General features: G+C 52.1%; 1 protein-coding gene across 7 annotated transcripts in view; it reads right to left on the bottom strand.

Annotated features, from left to right (window-relative positions):
- Window positions 1-16,572, bottom strand: part of HEMK1 (HemK methyltransferase 1, mitochondrial release factors N(5)-glutamine) — a 47,270-nt gene that overhangs the window by 5,913 nt on the left and 24,785 nt on the right. For 5 of the 7 annotated variants that reach the window (XM_078598897.1, XM_078598896.1, XM_078598894.1 and 2 more), the window contains exons 5-10: window positions 12,894-13,022; window positions 10,920-10,984; window positions 10,341-10,390; window positions 9,526-9,634; window positions 7,723-7,818; window positions 1,692-1,808 (exon numbers count right to left, since the gene is read on the bottom strand). In XM_078598897.1, coding sequence (XP_078455023.1) covers window positions 1,692-1,808; window positions 7,723-7,818; window positions 9,526-9,634; window positions 10,341-10,390; window positions 10,920-10,984; window positions 12,894-13,022 — 566 coding nt within the window. The remainder of the gene's footprint in view (window positions 1-1,691; window positions 1,809-7,722; window positions 7,819-9,525; window positions 9,635-10,340; window positions 10,391-10,919; window positions 10,985-12,893; window positions 13,023-16,572) is intronic. The other 2 variants (XM_078598899.1, XM_078598900.1) reach the window with 2 other exon arrangements.

Here is a 16,572-nt window from a genome sequence, read left to right as displayed (position 1 = left end):
TTAATGATTGACTGTTCCTTTCCAACGTCTGGGTGAGGGGGGGGCGGTATTGAGATATCAATATCGCGAGCCGAACTGTGCCCTGCCAAATGGTTATTTTGAACAAGCTCCTCTTACTTTTCGAAGCCAAAAGATAATCAATTGCGTAGCCATAAACAGCAACACCGTGACCCAAATCGGCCGGAAACGCGCCCGACCTCGCGAGATCTCGGGCGCTAAGCAGGGTTTGAGCCCGGACAGCGCTTGGATGGGCCCCTACCACGTGCCACAACACAATTTCTATCGGCTGCTGCGGGGCCTGCGCCTTTGGGGGCACCACAGTGCCGAGATGTTAACCACCTCGCCTGGTATAAAGGAGGTCGTGGGTTCAATCCCGACCCTGACAATGCCTGTCTATTTGGAATTTGCTCGCGTGATTTTTCTCTGGGCGGGTCATCCGGGTTTTCCCTCGACATTTAGAATCAACGTCACGCGTTTAGAGCATTTGGCTGCGATAAATTTCCACGTGACGATAAGCCACTTCGTCGCTTCTGAAAAAGAGCTACATAGCTCAGTGGGCCTCACATGGTAAGATACAAGTTTAGTTTAGTTTAGGTGCAGCAGAATGCTTTGTTGTACCGCACTTCTATGTTCCCCACGGCTACACTCCTCCAGTCCTTCACAGACCCGTGACGACCAGTGAGCTACGGTCAAACGGCACCGCACGACAACGCCATGGCGCGGGGGGGGGGGGCGTCAGTGATACGGCGGTCAGATCAACATAGGAGAACGCGTCGCTACTGCTATGCTCGTTAAAAATCAGGGGCATCGTTATAAGCACGCTTTGTTTTGACGAGGTATCACTGCGTGTGTGTGTGTGTGTGAAGAGCTGGAGACATCACCCGCTAGCGCAGCCCTTTAAAAATAATCACTACTATGCCCTGGATGATATAAAAAATTAAATAAAGTCAAAGTGACCCCACATTTTGCTTGTAGAACACCACACAATGATGAATTGTCCTGGCGGACCCACGACTAGGACTTGAACCCGTGCCTTTTGCACTGTGAGAGGAGGACCCAGAATGCCATTTTTTTGGCTGGAGGATTTTTATTTTGTGCGAAAGAAATTGTCTCTTGCACGCGTTTCTCTTTTCGATTTTTCCAATTGGTGCCCACGAGACGAATCGCCTATCCAGAACTCTCACACTGTCACATGGCGATTCAATTCCGTGGCAGGAAACGGCCCTGCTAAACGAGATTTCGGAGAAGTACTTTTGACATCCGTTCAAAGTGACCTCATTCGCACGCGAGGTGACGGCCGCACTCTTCCGCACATCCTGCTTCGGAGGAATATTCAATCGTAGTGGCAAAAGTAACAAATTTTAACTCTCTCAGAGCTGGGATTTCCCTACACCAAGCGGCGAACCGAATTATCGCGAATAGTTTTTCTTGCAAGCAGTTTCTAGCGACCCAGGCTGGTGCCCAACATCTCACGACACTCGAGGAGCATGGTCTGGGCGGCTCTCAGCCGGTGCTCCGGCTCCTGAGCTGCCTGGCCGGCCGGCCGGCCTCCCACTCCCGCCTCCTGTCCCTGCCGGAGGATTTCACTTGAAAGCACCGGGTGCTGCTGGCGCCCGTCGTTGTGGTTTAACGTCGCGCATGAGCGCAGGTGTGCCGGCCGGAGTGGGGGGGGTGGGGGCAAACGAGCTCACTGTCCGAGGAAGTCGCGGCGCGTCTCGACAAACTCCAGCACAAGCTGCTGCTGCTGCTGCTGCAGCCACTTGCGGATCATGGCCGGGTGTCTGGGCTCCGTTTCCAGCCACACCAGTCTGGTTGGCGGCAAGAGACAGCGAGACACACACACGCGCACGCATGCACACACACACACGCACACACACGCACACGTTCGCTGGCGAGGTCCCTTTTTATTATTTATATCACGCCTGCTTTGCGAGGTGCGGCACGTCCATTCGTATTCATGACCGCGTTTCCACCGGAGGGGTATTTTTTTTCTATATATATACATTTTTATTAACACAGCAAAGGCGGCCTGCCGCTCTTCTATCGCTCTTGCCGTGGGGCGAATGGAAGCCCCCCCCCTTCGCATGGCATTACAAAATTATAACGCGCACGGAAATTATGCCTTCGTTAGGGATCGCCGCCGAGGTCTCGTCCGTGTTTATTTAGTTACCTCGTGATGAGGCTGCTCGAGGCTGCGGTGTCCGTGAGCTCACGCGACGATCGCAAAGGTTAATTGTAAATAACACGGGGGGGTGGGGTTGTTTTTTGTTTCTCGCCGTTTGGCAAGGATGGTGGCTTTTCGGCCAAAGAAATCCTCCCTTTCCCTCCAGTGACAGCAACAATAAAAAAAACCCTGTTATTATTCGTAATTAACCTGATATTTACTACAAAGTTGATATAAAGCTGGATAAGAGGCCTGGCTTTGTGATCTCAGAGCTGCGCGCCTGGGGAGTGGAGATTCGTATCGAGTTGTGGCCGGGGAAAGGGCAGAGCGAAGGGGTGGTGGGGAGCCCAGGGGGGCAGCGGGGGGGGGGGGTGCAGCGAGAGGGGGGGCGAGTGGGCGACCGTTCTTGCGATTAGAATACGAGCGGCATTTGACCCATGCCCCCCCCCCGTCCTCTCCAGACGCACACACTTCTGGGGTCTGAGCCAATTGTTGTTTTCTTTTTTTTTGCTGCCGTTGAACAAAAAAAAACGCTGCCATTTTCAGTTTCCTATCGCTGTTGCCACAGACCGTTCAAATTATCTGGCCTCTCGCCAGATAATTTAAACGTGGGGAGGCAGCGGCGTCGGCGGCTTCGGCGTCTGGGGGTCCTCCAAGCGACATTTCCCCGGTCAAGCGTGGAACCGAGCTCGGCGGTCTGCCGCGTTCCGTGCCTCGAAAAACCGCGCGGCCGCGGCAAAGTCACTCCCGCACCACGACACGCCACGACGCTCCACGAAGCGCCAGCCGCGGTGGCTCAGAGGGTCCCCGCCCCCACACCACGATCCCGGTTGACCCAGGTTTTACCGCCTGCCTGTGCACATCATCAGCAATTGGGTATCCAAACCCCCCGTGCCTGTTCGGAGGTGGCCGGGGGTGGCTCAGAGGTCAGAGCACCGTGACGGCAACACCGTCGGGATCCTCCTGGGTTAATATCTGGGTTTCACCCCCGCCCACCGCCGTTCAAATCCACGGCTGTTACGATTTCATACGAGTGGCAGGGTTCTCGTCCTCATTTAGCAATCACCGGTTGAGTATGGCCATCGTTTCCTGTTGCTGCCGCTGCCGCCTTGTGACTCGGTGGCTTCATGTGGACATGCCCTCCTTGGTCACAGAGAGGGCATTTTGGCACCGTCTCAGGGCGACGATAAACCATCTCTCAGACACTTTCCGGGAATTATGGGAATAGCTAATTTGGGCAGAAAAGTGCGTGCGATGGCTTTAAAAAAAAAGAGTATATTTAACACGACGACACACAAGACGGTGATTTTGTAGACGGCAAACGGGGTGGTTGTGACCAGAGGCGCGAGTTCTCCGCCTAAAACAAGGACTGTGTGTGCATGGCGCGGTGCTGTGACGTGATGCGCAAGGTGTGATGGGAGAACCGATGCTCCGGCCACATGATCGCACCTCTCGCTGTCTGGAAATCACCTTCCGCTTGCATTAATAACGCCAGCGATTATAAAAAAAACTATTTTAATTGTTATTATTGTAAAAAAGAAAAGCTGGGAAAAAAAAACCCAGCCCCTTTTACACTGACCTCATTACTGTCCGCACTAATCTGCGCAAGTCGACGTTATTACCCCACTGGGCAGCGCGCCAGGTGACACAGAAACGCTCCGTGCGCACGCAACAGCAGTGGCAGCAGCAGTGGCAGTGGCAGCAGCAGTGGCAGCAGCAGCGAGAAACGGGACGCGAGCGATCCAATGGCGGCAACGAGTAGGGCCGCACGACGGCCGCAACAGGTGTGGAGTGAGGCCCCCCCCACCCCAGTTCGTAACAAGACGCGAGCAACTCCCTGGTAGACGGGGCACGGATCGCGCCGCGTTTAACGTGTCGCGGCACCCCCACCCCCCTTCACCGCTCCTACCCCCCCCCCCCCCCATTGGCTGGAGTAGGGCCGCCTCCTATCTGCGCATCCGAAAAGCGAATTTCGAGCGGTGGGCAAAATTCGCGGAATTCAGATGATCCCAGGCAGCTGGGCAAAACAAGCGCTTACAAAAACAAAACCTCTCTCTCGCTCTCGATTTTATAACATATATAAATATATATATATAAAATATTTGTCCGATTCTCTAATTACTCGCGCTGTTCCTGCAAGGCTCCTGACATTTCCTGGAGCCTCATGAAAGCGGTGACTCTCCTCTTTTTCTCCGGGTTCATCTGCCTCCCCTTTACTATCATCAAAGCGCCGCATTCAACGCTTCCAGGAATGCCCTTCAGTGCGCCGTTTCCTGGAACTGGCAACTGCGGAGCGCTGCCGTCGGGGGCTGCGACGCCGGCGACGACGAGAGCGCGGCGCCGGAGAGCCAGGCAACGCCGCAATCAACGCCCGCTCGCGCCCGCGCCCGCCCGCCTGAGCCCACCCGTCCGCCCGCCCGCCAAGACGGGCGCGCGCGTGACTCTCCAGTTCGCCCCCCGCTAGACTGGCCGGCGAGTTCGACGGCACAGCCGCAGCCATAGCCGCCGCCGCGGATAATCGATTTTGTTTACCTCTTCCTCGCCGGCGCGAGCGAGCGCAGCAACAAGTCAATTTAATTTTAGTGGTTTTCATTTTTGGCGCCGCCACCGCCGCACGGCCAGAAATTACTCGCTCCTTCGCGGACGTAATTAGGAGAACTGTCTCCCCCAACCGGCGAGGTTCTGCCCCGGTGCAGCGGACAGGAATATGAACGTCAATCAATTACCCACGCAGCACGCACGCCGTTTCGCAAACACTGTATGGATTTTTTTTTTTAACCCAGCGACGGGTCATCGAGTTCGCCGAAATCTTTTTCTCTTTCTCCCCTCCCGCGTTCTGACCGCCCCCCCCGCCCCCGCCCGGTTTCTTATTGTCGAACGCTTTAAAGGACGGCGAACAAACAACACTTTCAGCGCCGTTAATGGATTTTTCTCGCTATGTTCGTCCAAGGTTAGCCAGCCGGGAATTAAAAATGATTCCAAATTCACATACCTCACATAGAAAAAAATAACAACCGTTGGTCACTCCTGCCAGAATTTGAATATATGCATGGTAGTGAAAAATAAATACATATATGCAAAACGGCGTTTGTGGTTTTGTTAAAATGGGATTACCGTACGTAAGGTAATTATTCGGTTCATTGGGTTTCAAATTTCAGGGAGGTAAAATAAGATGCGATGGCAACGACGGCAAAAATCCATCCGGAGAGCGACTGCTCGCAAGAGCGATGCCGGCCAACGTTTCGCGGTGACCGTGAGGGCTCATTCCTTGTTTTAAAATCAGGTTTTCTTTAAATTTCATCCTTTTTTTGATTTACGCCCGCCGAGCTCCCTCACTGACTGACGAGTCAATGGGACTTGGTCTCAAGACGGCCGCGAAGTACTGCCCCCTGGTGATCCTCGTGGGTAAATCACTCAAAACCAAAGCGGAGGTTCGTTGTCTTTTTACTTCTACAGCGATCAACAGCGAGGAAGCCAAAGCTGAGCGAGAGAGCCACGCTCTCCGGAGCTCCGGGCCTCGCACCAAGCACCGATCTCACTTCCTCCGCATCTCGCCACGGCGCCGAAATGTTAACTACCTCGCCTGGTGTACAGGAGGTCGTGGGTTCAATCCCGACCCTGACGCCTGCTGTATATTGAGCTTGCATGTTCTCCCCGTGGTCGCGTGGAATTCTCTCGCATCATCATCATCATCACGGTGCGTGTCTCTTTCATTATCATCATCATCATGATGTCGGGATGTTAACTACCTTGCCTGGTGTACAGGAGGTCGTGGGTTTGATCCTGAAAATACCTGACGCCTGCTGTATAGTTGGAATTTGCGCGTCTCTCTCTCTCCCCGTGGTCGCATACATTTTTCTCCGGGTCTTACGGTTTTTCTCCCCACATTTAAAATCATCGTTTTGAGTATTTGGCTGCTATACATTTCCACAAGTGATGATAAGCAACTTCCTTGAGCTATCATTTGGGGCCAGGATGCTTCTGAAAAAGACCTATTTAGCTCAGTGGGGGCTTAACTAGTAGAATAAATACATAATAATCACCTGGGCCAGGGCTCAGTGGGATTCGGTATCTCCTGCGCATGGGAGAGTGCAATATCCGTGGCTACACTGGGACGATTCATTTTTTATCTAAAAGTAATTTTGACGTCTTGGCTGTAATACAGGAACTCAATGACCTAAAACTTGCTGCTGATGATGATGGTGATGGTGGACAATGATAATGATCGTCATCGCGGTGATGACGAAGATGATTATGATCATGGCTATTATGATAGTGACGATGTCAGAGATGAAGATGATCATCGTCATGGACAGGTCACTGAGACAAGTCACCAGGATAGGTCACCAAGACAAGTCACTACACAGGTCACTAACACAGGTGACCAAGACGGGGAAGAGCTGAACCCAGACGGTGGTAACGACGGTGATGATGGTGAGACTCTAAGAGTGGACAGAGGTCGGGTGCCGAGTTCACAATGACTGCGAGATCAGGCAGCAAGGAGGAAGCGATGGCGAGGTGTAAGGAGGGGGGGAGGGGGGGAGGGGTGGAGGGGAGGGGCAGTCGGAGCGTCTGCTACAGGGTCATCAAATGTAACAACGAAACTAACCCGATGCAAACTGAAAAAACTACGAGAATGTATGACGAACGCAAGAACGAATAGTCGCAAGTCGAATTATCTTATTTCATTCTACCAGGTAAGGCCCACTGAGCTCTTCAGCTCTTTTTAAGAAGCGACCTGGCCACAAATGATAGCTCAACGAAGTGGCTTATCACGTGAAAATTGACAGCGGCCAAATTCTCTAAAAAGCACGATTCTAAATGTGGAGGGAAAAACTGGATGACCCGGGGAAAAATACACAAGACAGGGTTGGGATTGAATCCACGACCTCCTGCATACCAGGCGAGGTAGTTAACATCTCGCCACTGTGGCGCCCTGCACATCGGGGGTACACCGGTAATGAAGCCAAAGGCCGCCTTGTCTCTGCCCGAGTGAGTGGACCATGTTCTGGTAGCAAGCTTTTATTTAATGTCAGGAAGTCATGCAAAGCGGCAGCTGGGGCCAGCCAGACCTGTCAACCCCTTATCAGTGCCCCCCTACCTTATTACAGATCAACTCAGACCTTATTGGTCACCCCGTGCCCTTATAAATCTCAACGTTCATCCTACAAAGTCCCATCACAAGGGAGAAACACAAACAAATAGGCAATTTTTTTTTTTAAACGCGTGTACGCAGGCTGGTATGGACCTGAAAACTCAATTTCCCTCTACAAGAATACGGAGTAAACCGTAATGGATTGACAGGTGTGGGCCATCCAGCATCTCGCCAAGCACTCCGTGCTCAATTAAAGGTTGAGTCGACCTAGGGTAGAGGCTCATTGCGGGAACTTCCGGGAAACGGGGCAGTGATCTTTGTCATGGCCAGGAATAGAAGGCGGGTGGCCGAACGCCTGAAGCCGAACAGCTCAGGCAATCAGGCGGGTCGCCACGCGCGACAGTGCGACGCAACGGGCGCGCTAACAGTCAATTACGGGGTGCCGTGCGCGTGGGATACAGACCCATTATCCTTCACGACCTCCGCGGCCAGAGTGAGGACAACTTTGATTAAGTCCATTCCGTCTTCACCGCCGTGCAAAGCAGCCGGATCCTCGAAACTGCCGGGGGGAAAAAAATAAAAACACGACAACAGCGGAATAAATTCAGTTTAAAAAAGAAAAGCGTACGAGGCCGCTAACGACGTTGTTATTTGTTTTGGCATGGCTCGTTATTTCGGGAAGGCTGGTCCGACCAAAAGATCGGGAGGATTCGCCACTGAGCCGGATCCGCGCAAGAGCCGGCGGTTGATTTCCCTGCCCCTAAAAGCCCCCACGGGTTTGCAAAGCCGTAAACAAATAACGGGGCAAACCGGACAAATCTCGCCGCGTAAAAAAAAAAAATGTCTAAATGGGAAGCGTCGCATTTAAAAAAAAAAACGCAGAGCAAATATTTTCGGTTGCATATTCCGAGTGCGCAGCGCGGAATTGAATCGGACGAAACGTGCTCTGGCAAATGTCACGGCGATTCCGCGGTGCTGGTGAAGTCCGGCGCCTTTAAACATTTTTCCCTTCTCCCCGCTGACGGTTCTCTACATCCGAATTCGGTGTCTCTCTCTCCTCCACCTCGGTTTTATCCTCTACGATATTCCCCAGCCCCCCACCCGCGCCCCCGCCCCCGCCTGCGTTTCCGTTTGACTCTCAATCCTCAAAGGACAGGGTAATATAGTCTTCTTGGTTCTTTCGGTAAAGTCACGTAGAAGGGAAATAATAAAATAATAAAAATAAAACATAATACAATAAAATAACGACGTTATTATATTATTTTAAAAAGTTCTACTTATTTATTTTTATTACTATTTCCCTTCTACGTGACTTTACCGAAAGAACCAAGAAGATGAATCCCTGCAGTCACGAAAGCTTTAAATGGAAGGGTAATATAGATTTGGAAGTTAAGAAGGGCACGTGGAAAGAATATGTTGTGGACGTGTATAAGCGCTCCTAAACTATTTATCATTAATTTTTATCTTCCCAGGTAAGGCCCACTGAGCTACGTAGCTCTTTTCCAGAAGTGACTTCGCCACAAATGACAGCTCAACCGAGTTGCTTCTCGTGTGGACATTTATAGCAGCCAAACACTCTACGTGCACGATTCTAAATGAGGGAAAAACCGGAGGACCCGGAAGAAAAATCCACGTGACCATGGGGAGAAGACGCAAACTCCAAATAGACAACATGCGTCAGGGTCGGGATTGAACCCACGACCTCCTGTATGCCAGTCGAGGCAGATAACATCTCGCCACCGGGGCGCTGCGGTATCAAGTCCACGTACAGCCCCTTTTGTCAATCCACTGCTGGACAAGCGACTCCCCACATCGTGCGGGTCACGGGGGTCACGATCGCCAGTGTGGGTTGGCGATTCTGTGGGGAGAATAATGTTGAAAACGCCGACACTGGATATTCTCACTATTCCATCTTCCACCCCAAGTACTAACGAGGCTCAAGTACCCGCTTAGCTTTGCGAGCTTCGTCGAGATCGGGCACAACCGGGGTGACCTTGTTGGTCAACAACAACAACAACTGCCGTTCGCCACCGAGTGGCGGTGACGTCACCGAGGCGCTCGTGCCAGGCTACGTGCACTTTAAGGCCGCGCGAGGTGTCGAAAGCCTGCTGTTGACCGGAGGTCACGGGACGGACCCAGGTGCCACGGGTCGCCTGACTGAGATCACCGGCAGATGCACCATCCGTGGCCCCCTCCTGTGCCAACTCGCCGTGTTTTAGCCCTCCCGGCGCTGTACCCGTTGCTGCGCTTGGTGCGGTAGAGTCACCTGCGTATCTCGGGCTGCAGGGCGGCCATGTCGCCGGTGAACACGTAGGGGGGGTTGCTGACGAGGACGTCGAACGGGCCCAGCGCTCCCACGGCCTCGGCGGCGTGGGCTGAGCGGCCAATTCAAACCGGAGCACCCAGAGAAAACCCACGGGTACGAGAGGGAAACACTCCATCCCATATACAGGTGGAACACACGCGAGCCCACACTTGCTGTACAGCATTCCGTGCAACATTTGCGTGATCCAATAGCCCTCGCCTCCACAGTGCTGGATCAACAGGCGCGCGTAGCTACCTCCGCTTGGCTCAATCGATCACAAGGTCGTAAGTTCGAATGCCAATCGGAGGTCAAATCAGCGAAACGTAATTTCTTTGGTAGATTAAATGAGCACAGACCTTTGCGGTAAGAGGCTGGGCCCTTCCCATGGCAATGTGGAATTTTCAGAACTGGCCGACAACAGGTGAGTGCTGTCGCACACTCAAACAGGCATGTAACGCCTTACAGCTGAATAATATATCTGACAGTGATACAAATGTGTGATGAGGCAAACTGAAATTCATACCATAACTATTCTTATAATAATACGATTGAATGAAGACAAATTTCTCGGAAATGGATGGTTATTTTTTTTGCAGTGCTGCTGGTGGTTACAATGACCCCTTGGTGCATTTACGTGAGCCTTAAAAAAATATATCGGGGCTCGCAAAACAGCGCAAGGCCCCAGGAGAGCCTGCGAGCACGAGAAAGCGACAGACAGACACTGCTGGCAACGCGTGCGGCTCTCTTGACCCCCGTGAAGCGCACCGCGGTCGTACCGGCGGTGATGTCCAACTGCACGACGCTGCATCTGTCTTGGAGACCCAAGCTGAGCAAAGGGAGCAAACGAAATAAAATAAAATTCAAGCATAGCTGGCAGGGGAGCACATGCTGCAAGTCCACGGTATTCCTCAGTTCGCCGTGCTAACTTCAGGGGTTGAGGGTGCGCCCGGTCTGTCCACGATTTCCCAATAGGGGCCCTGCTGGCGTTATCCAATGTAAACCCCCGCCCCCGTTATTTCCCTGTTTACAGCTTGAATCGCAATTTACATTCCTACTTTTGCACCTCGCAAATACAAACTCACAACGTAAAACAAAGGCACAAAAAAATAACCTAACAATGCCGAGTTCCGCAAATAAACTTTCCCCCATCGCTTCAACCGTCTCAGCCGGGAGACAGGAATCGAACCGGCGACCTCCGTGACTGCAAATTCGGCGCGCTCACCGTTGCACCGCCAGCGGGAAATGCCACGGGCCAGACGGCCTGGTGGACGCTGGGGGGGGGTGGGGGGGGGTGGACGCTAGGGGGTGGACAGTGTGAGGTGAGGGGCCTGGTAGACACAGTCGGCTCACTCAACTCTTCGGCGTTTTCTCGAGCGAGGGCCACGGCGTCCGCACTCTTGTCGACGGCGACGCAGCTCGCCTGGCGCGCACGCGACGTCAGGATTGAAAAAATATTGAGGATGCTTCAAAAAAATGTGAACACTTTTGAGAACGTGCAACAACACTACAAGAAATGTGCCTCCGGGCTGTGGAGACCACCTGGAGAAGATTCCAGGCCTGTGTTGAGAATGATGGCGAACAAGTGGAGATCGGCTTGCGTACCGCTTAGTTGAATAATGAAACGCTCCCGAGGACAAACGCACGTCTGGAAGACACGCTCGATTACTCTGTGACCTTGTTTCAAAACAAGGCGTTTCATTTCAAAATTCTCCTCTCCCACCTCGGTCGGTGGCTTAACTCCTCTCCGCCACCAGGCGAGGTCAGGGAAATCTCCGAGGTTCGGCGGAGAAATTAAGGGCCGCGCGCGACGCCCGAACGCCACCCAAATGAAGATTAACGAGGCCACCTCGATGGCAGAATTAGCGCCAAAGTCTGCGCTGGACGTCGATAACCCCAACCTGAACCTCCTAATCACCGCCGGATTGTTTGGACTGTATTTCTACCCGCGGCTTCCTTGATAAAAGAATGCATTAATCAGCCGTATTTTCATTTGTACAAGAGCTCAATCATCGCAAGGAAATGAAAGAATATTATTTTTCGCTTCTCATTATTGCGAACGATTACTGGTGCTGAAATGCCATTATGGAATGATTGGTGCCGAATTATTTTTCGTGGGATTTTATTTTATTTATATCGCGATGAGCGCATATTCTTCAACTGAAGTGAACTATCACACTCATTGTTTTATTTCGAGTAAAAAAAAACAATTAAGGGGCTTTAGTTGGCAGTGATATACGAGCACAAATTAAGAATAAAATCACCACGTTTGTCATTAACAATGATAATAAATTCGACTTCTATAGCGTGCTTTATTCATGGATCGCACAGTGCTGTACACAATATACATACAAATGAAAAAAAACAAGAAGCATAAAAACATATCAATTAAATTGTCTAAAAATAATTGTAGTACAAGGAGAGCAAGATCCTGAAGATAAAAGGAGGTGAAAGCCTTCTTAAATAGGAATGTTTTTAATAACGCTGGCTTCTCTCAGAGATAGCTAGTGTTATTCATACCGTGCATGACTATAGTTCGCGATTATAATCCATTGTAAAAAAAGAATATTAGAAAATACGAAACAATGATATTTATTAATGTAATTGTTTCACCTTTAATTTGCTCACTGTCCGTTTAAATCGGGCTCATCTATTATAACCGTACGAATTTACACGCCAGTTTAAGACATTCGAGTAACGATTTAACGTTACTTGTGTTTAGTTTTTATTCGGTGCCAATTTTAATTCGAACTGCGCTACGGGCGTCATGCGACGAGGCGTCCACTCGAAAGTCTCCCGGGCAGCAGTGCATCAGCCCCGTGTGTTGGACGACGGTCCGTGGAAGGAAGCTTCACAGAACTACTTCTGAGGCCCATTCAAGTGACTTTTTTTTAATCCACCCACCGGGGGCAACGCCTTCACACGCCACCGGAGAAAACGCGTGCCGCTGATTTGGCCGGGTCACCGTTGACAAAGAGCTTCTTAGCTTCATGGACCTAACCATGAATAAACTGGCCGATTCACCGATAAATGTGTACCGTATGACAGCCAGAATGTAGCCAAATGAAGTGAAAATAAGCATTTTATATGACGGTGGCGATGTGTTTGGGTGCAGTTATTCGTTCGCAGGCTGAGATCATCAACTCTCCACAGGAGGAATTCGAAACCAGGACCTCATCAGCGGTGATGCTGGCTTAGTGCTCTAAAACTCCTGAGCCACCTGGCCCCCTGGAATAGTTTATTTATTTTAAAAATTCCCTACTCAGAAAGCCCCTCGTCTTTGTGATCCCCCGTACCCCCCCCACCCGCCCCGTAGTGCTGGCCACAGGTACCAAGGGAGAGGCGCTCAGGATCGCGAGGGAGATGGCTCCACTCCCGCAGCCGATGTCCAGGACCCGGCTGGGCCCTCCCTGGTCTCCGGCAGCCACCAGCGATGAGTCCAGCACGGCACTCACCAGCTCCTGTTCAGGGTGCAGTGAGGGATAATGAAGGGGGCGCCACAGTGGCTAGAAGATATTAACTACCTCGCCTGGTATACAGGAGGTCGTGGGTTCGACCCCGACCCCGATGCCTGCTGTATATTTGGAGTTTGCGTGGATTTTTCTCCGGGTCCTCCGGTTTTTCCCTCCACATTAGAATCAAATGCGTTTAAGAGTATTTGGCTGCTATAAATGTCCACGTGATGAGTCACTACTTCTTTGAGCTATCATTTGTGATCAGGTAGCTTCTGAAGAAGAGCTAGACAGCTCAGTGGGGGCCTTACCTGGTAAAACATTTATTTTGGAAAAGGTCAAGCCCTGCAATTGCCTGCTGGCTGGCAGGAGGGGCCTTCACCAGCAAAAGCTCCAGACGATATTTCATCTATTTATTTTTCACACGCTGACCAGACGCATTAAAAGAGGTGGGTGGGTGTACCCACACACTCTACCCCACAGCACGATACCTACCAATCGACTCACTGCAGAGTACCCATCACTACTGCTGGGTGGACCAGAGGCAAAGAAATTTAAGAAAAACTCGGCTCATTGTTTCAACTGCCACGCCGGGAAATTGAAGTACCGTGACCTCTGGATTGCAAGTCCAATGTCCTAACCGGTACACATGAGACAACAGATCCAAAGGCACACAGGGCTGTACGTGCGTGTTTATTGTCGTACGTCATTGCATATGAGGCAAACCGATAACTGTGTTTTTAACGATTTTTTAAATGTGGTTACGTGTAATGAAAGATAACGGTTTTAACAACCCCAATTAAAACCCAGGATCTCAGCGGTGTTATCGTAGTCAATGATCTCTGTGTGTGGAAAACTGCAAGGGTTATTTATTTAAAATGTAATTTCCCCCCAATTGTATCTGCATTGAGAGACAAAAAAATCCATTTCGGATTCACACACACCCTGCGCTACGTAGCAGCTCACGAGAGGGGATATCACAGAGCGGCTTCTGAAATATCTTTCAGGTGACCTCCTATGCACTGTAGGGCCACAACTCTTTCGTCACCCACCCTGGCTACAGGGATAAATGTTCATCACGTGAGTCAAAATGTAATTTTTTTTATTCCCAGCCAAAAAACTGGAATTGAGCCAAGTCAAGTGCGGAACCCAAAAGATCGAATGTTGTGTTTCTGTGCGGCTCTTGATGGCCGAGCAGTCAACTCGCTCCGCTGGAGAACCAAAATTAATCGCAGGTGGTAAGAACCTGCACCACTTCCACAGATGTACATGAAGCACAAACACGAACACACAACACGCACAATTCAAAACCGTTCATCACTTTTATTTGCGCGCTGGGCATCAAAGTTAAATTTACGACAAACGCACAAAACCCATTTATAATTCACGGCGCTACCAGCATTAAAATAACTGTACAATTCCCCACGCATTCCATCACGCGGCCAGGGCCAAAAGCCAAACACTTGTAGGCAATTTACTTTTCTCCGTATCCTCGCCATCCCTTTATTTTCTTAAGCATCGAGTCGATCTTGGCTCGCCCGTCTTGCACGGCCGTTCGCGGGGCTCCGAGTTACGAGCCGGCGTGGAGCGTGAGGTGAACCCGGGGGGGTTCGAATCCAGGACCCGGCGTAGCCACATGAGAGTGACGCAATAGCCGCTGAGGTGGGCAGCCGAGACCGCTCGGGGAGCCCGCGCTCAACGCACCGTCTGGGGAAGGACCACTCCACGTTTTCACGTCAATTAACCACGAAATGTATTACTCCTCCACCATCATCATCAGCCATGATCAATCGGTTGATGGATAAAGGCCTCCCCAAGCCATCGCCATCTCGCACGGCCCTGCGATACGACGATCCAAGCGCCTGCACGTGAAACGATTACAACGCTCCGTCTCCGTGACGCAAGTCTTCTCGGGGCCCGTTCCCACACCCGACTGCCACTCTCGTCTTTCCGACCCCCCGGCCGCGAGGGCTCACACAGCGACGTGTCCAGCCCAAGCCCTCTTACTTGCTCTGAGCCCGTCAATAGCACGGTCAGCTACCTCCGGTGCGAAAGAAGTTCAACACACAGACATGTGTACAATAGCGGATAAGTGAAATCCACTAAACTATGAATTAACTAACAAAGAGTTACGCAACATGAGATACGGAAAACAAGTCTTGGAAACGTCAGTTGCTTCACGCTGGCACTCTGTTATCGTGTTTCATCGCTCTCATCCGCCCCTGATCAGAGAATGAAGAGGGGCACAAAATTTTGTGGCGGCGGCATGCAGAGGTGGTACACGAGGTTGCACATGCAGATGACCATGAAGATCGCCAGCACCAACAGGAATAAGCCCGCGTTCACGTTCCACTGCAGCGCGATGAGCACGAGCGCGGCCAAGAGCGCCCCCACCACCGCCAGCACGCACGCAAACAACGTCGCCCTCGGGCACCGCGGCGACACGTCCACCGTCGCGTCGCCGCCGGGGACGCTCGGCGTCGTGAGGAGAGGCGGCTCCGTCGCAGCGCCGTAGCTCCCGGGGAAGCCGAGGTCCGCCCGCGGGAACCCGAGCCACCCGCCGAGCGAGACGTGCGCGGGCGTGCTCGCCGATCGGCGGAGAAAATCGGCAATCCGGGGCGCCGACGGCGGCGCGGGCGGACGGGCGGCGGCGTCCGGCGCGCGGGACGCCACGGCCAGCGCCCGGCGGCAGAAGGGGCAGCTGACGGCGGCCGAGGAGGAGGCGGCGAGCGAGCCGATCTGGCGCAGGCACTCGCCGCAGAGCGCGTGGCCGCACAGCAGGTAGCGCCGCGGGTTGAGCGCCGCGTCGTACGCGACGCAGCAGATCTCGCAGTCCTCGCCGCCGTGGGAAGGCGGGGGGAGTCGCGTTCCTGCCGTCCCGCTGGATGCCACCCTCGAAGCGCCACCCGTTCCCACGCCGGCGGGCGGCTCCGCGCGGACAGCTGCGAAGGTCTCCGAGTTATTCTGTTCACCCGCGGTGTTCATTGCCAGAGTGTTAGACGCGGGCTCTTGTTTCCTTCTGCCTCCGTCGTGCGCGCTCGTGGCGATGATGATGATGATGTGGAGCCTTGGGAATGACCTCCCTTCCTCGAGCAGGCTGAGTTTTAAAACAAGAGTCCGGTGTGGGTTGGTCCAATCCACGCAGCCGTTCGGCGTCAGTAATTAACTCTGAAACAATGCAATTAACCTAAAGTAAGTGCTGGTGATGTCTGCTTCTTTGTTTTGTTGAGTCTGAGCAGCAGCCCACAAATAATGGAGAGGCCAGCTGTAAGAACGGGTGTTTGAGCAAAGCATTACACCTTTCAGCCCAGCCATGTCATTTGTTCAATGCGTTTTGTTGCTCAAGTAGCTGAAAGAGGCATTCTGATACGACCCAGGGCTGTTCTATTGCTAATTGTCGTCACGTAAGCAGGTAGGTGAGACACAGACTGCAAAACAGACAAAGCAATGTAGTTTCAATGTGTATTGTCTTTTCAAGGCTGGTGATATATTCTGCAAAGAGTGACTCAGCCAGCAGTTATATATTTTGTAAATAATCTTATTTGATATTGTTTTTGAT

This window comes from Lampetra planeri, chromosome 11 (genome assembly GCF_965212315.1).
Source record: "Lampetra planeri chromosome 11, kcLamPlan1.2.h2, whole genome shotgun sequence".
Taxonomy (NCBI): domain Eukaryota; kingdom Metazoa; phylum Chordata; class Hyperoartia; order Petromyzontiformes; family Petromyzontidae; genus Lampetra; species Lampetra planeri.
This window is presented reverse-complemented; position numbering and strand designations above follow the sequence as displayed.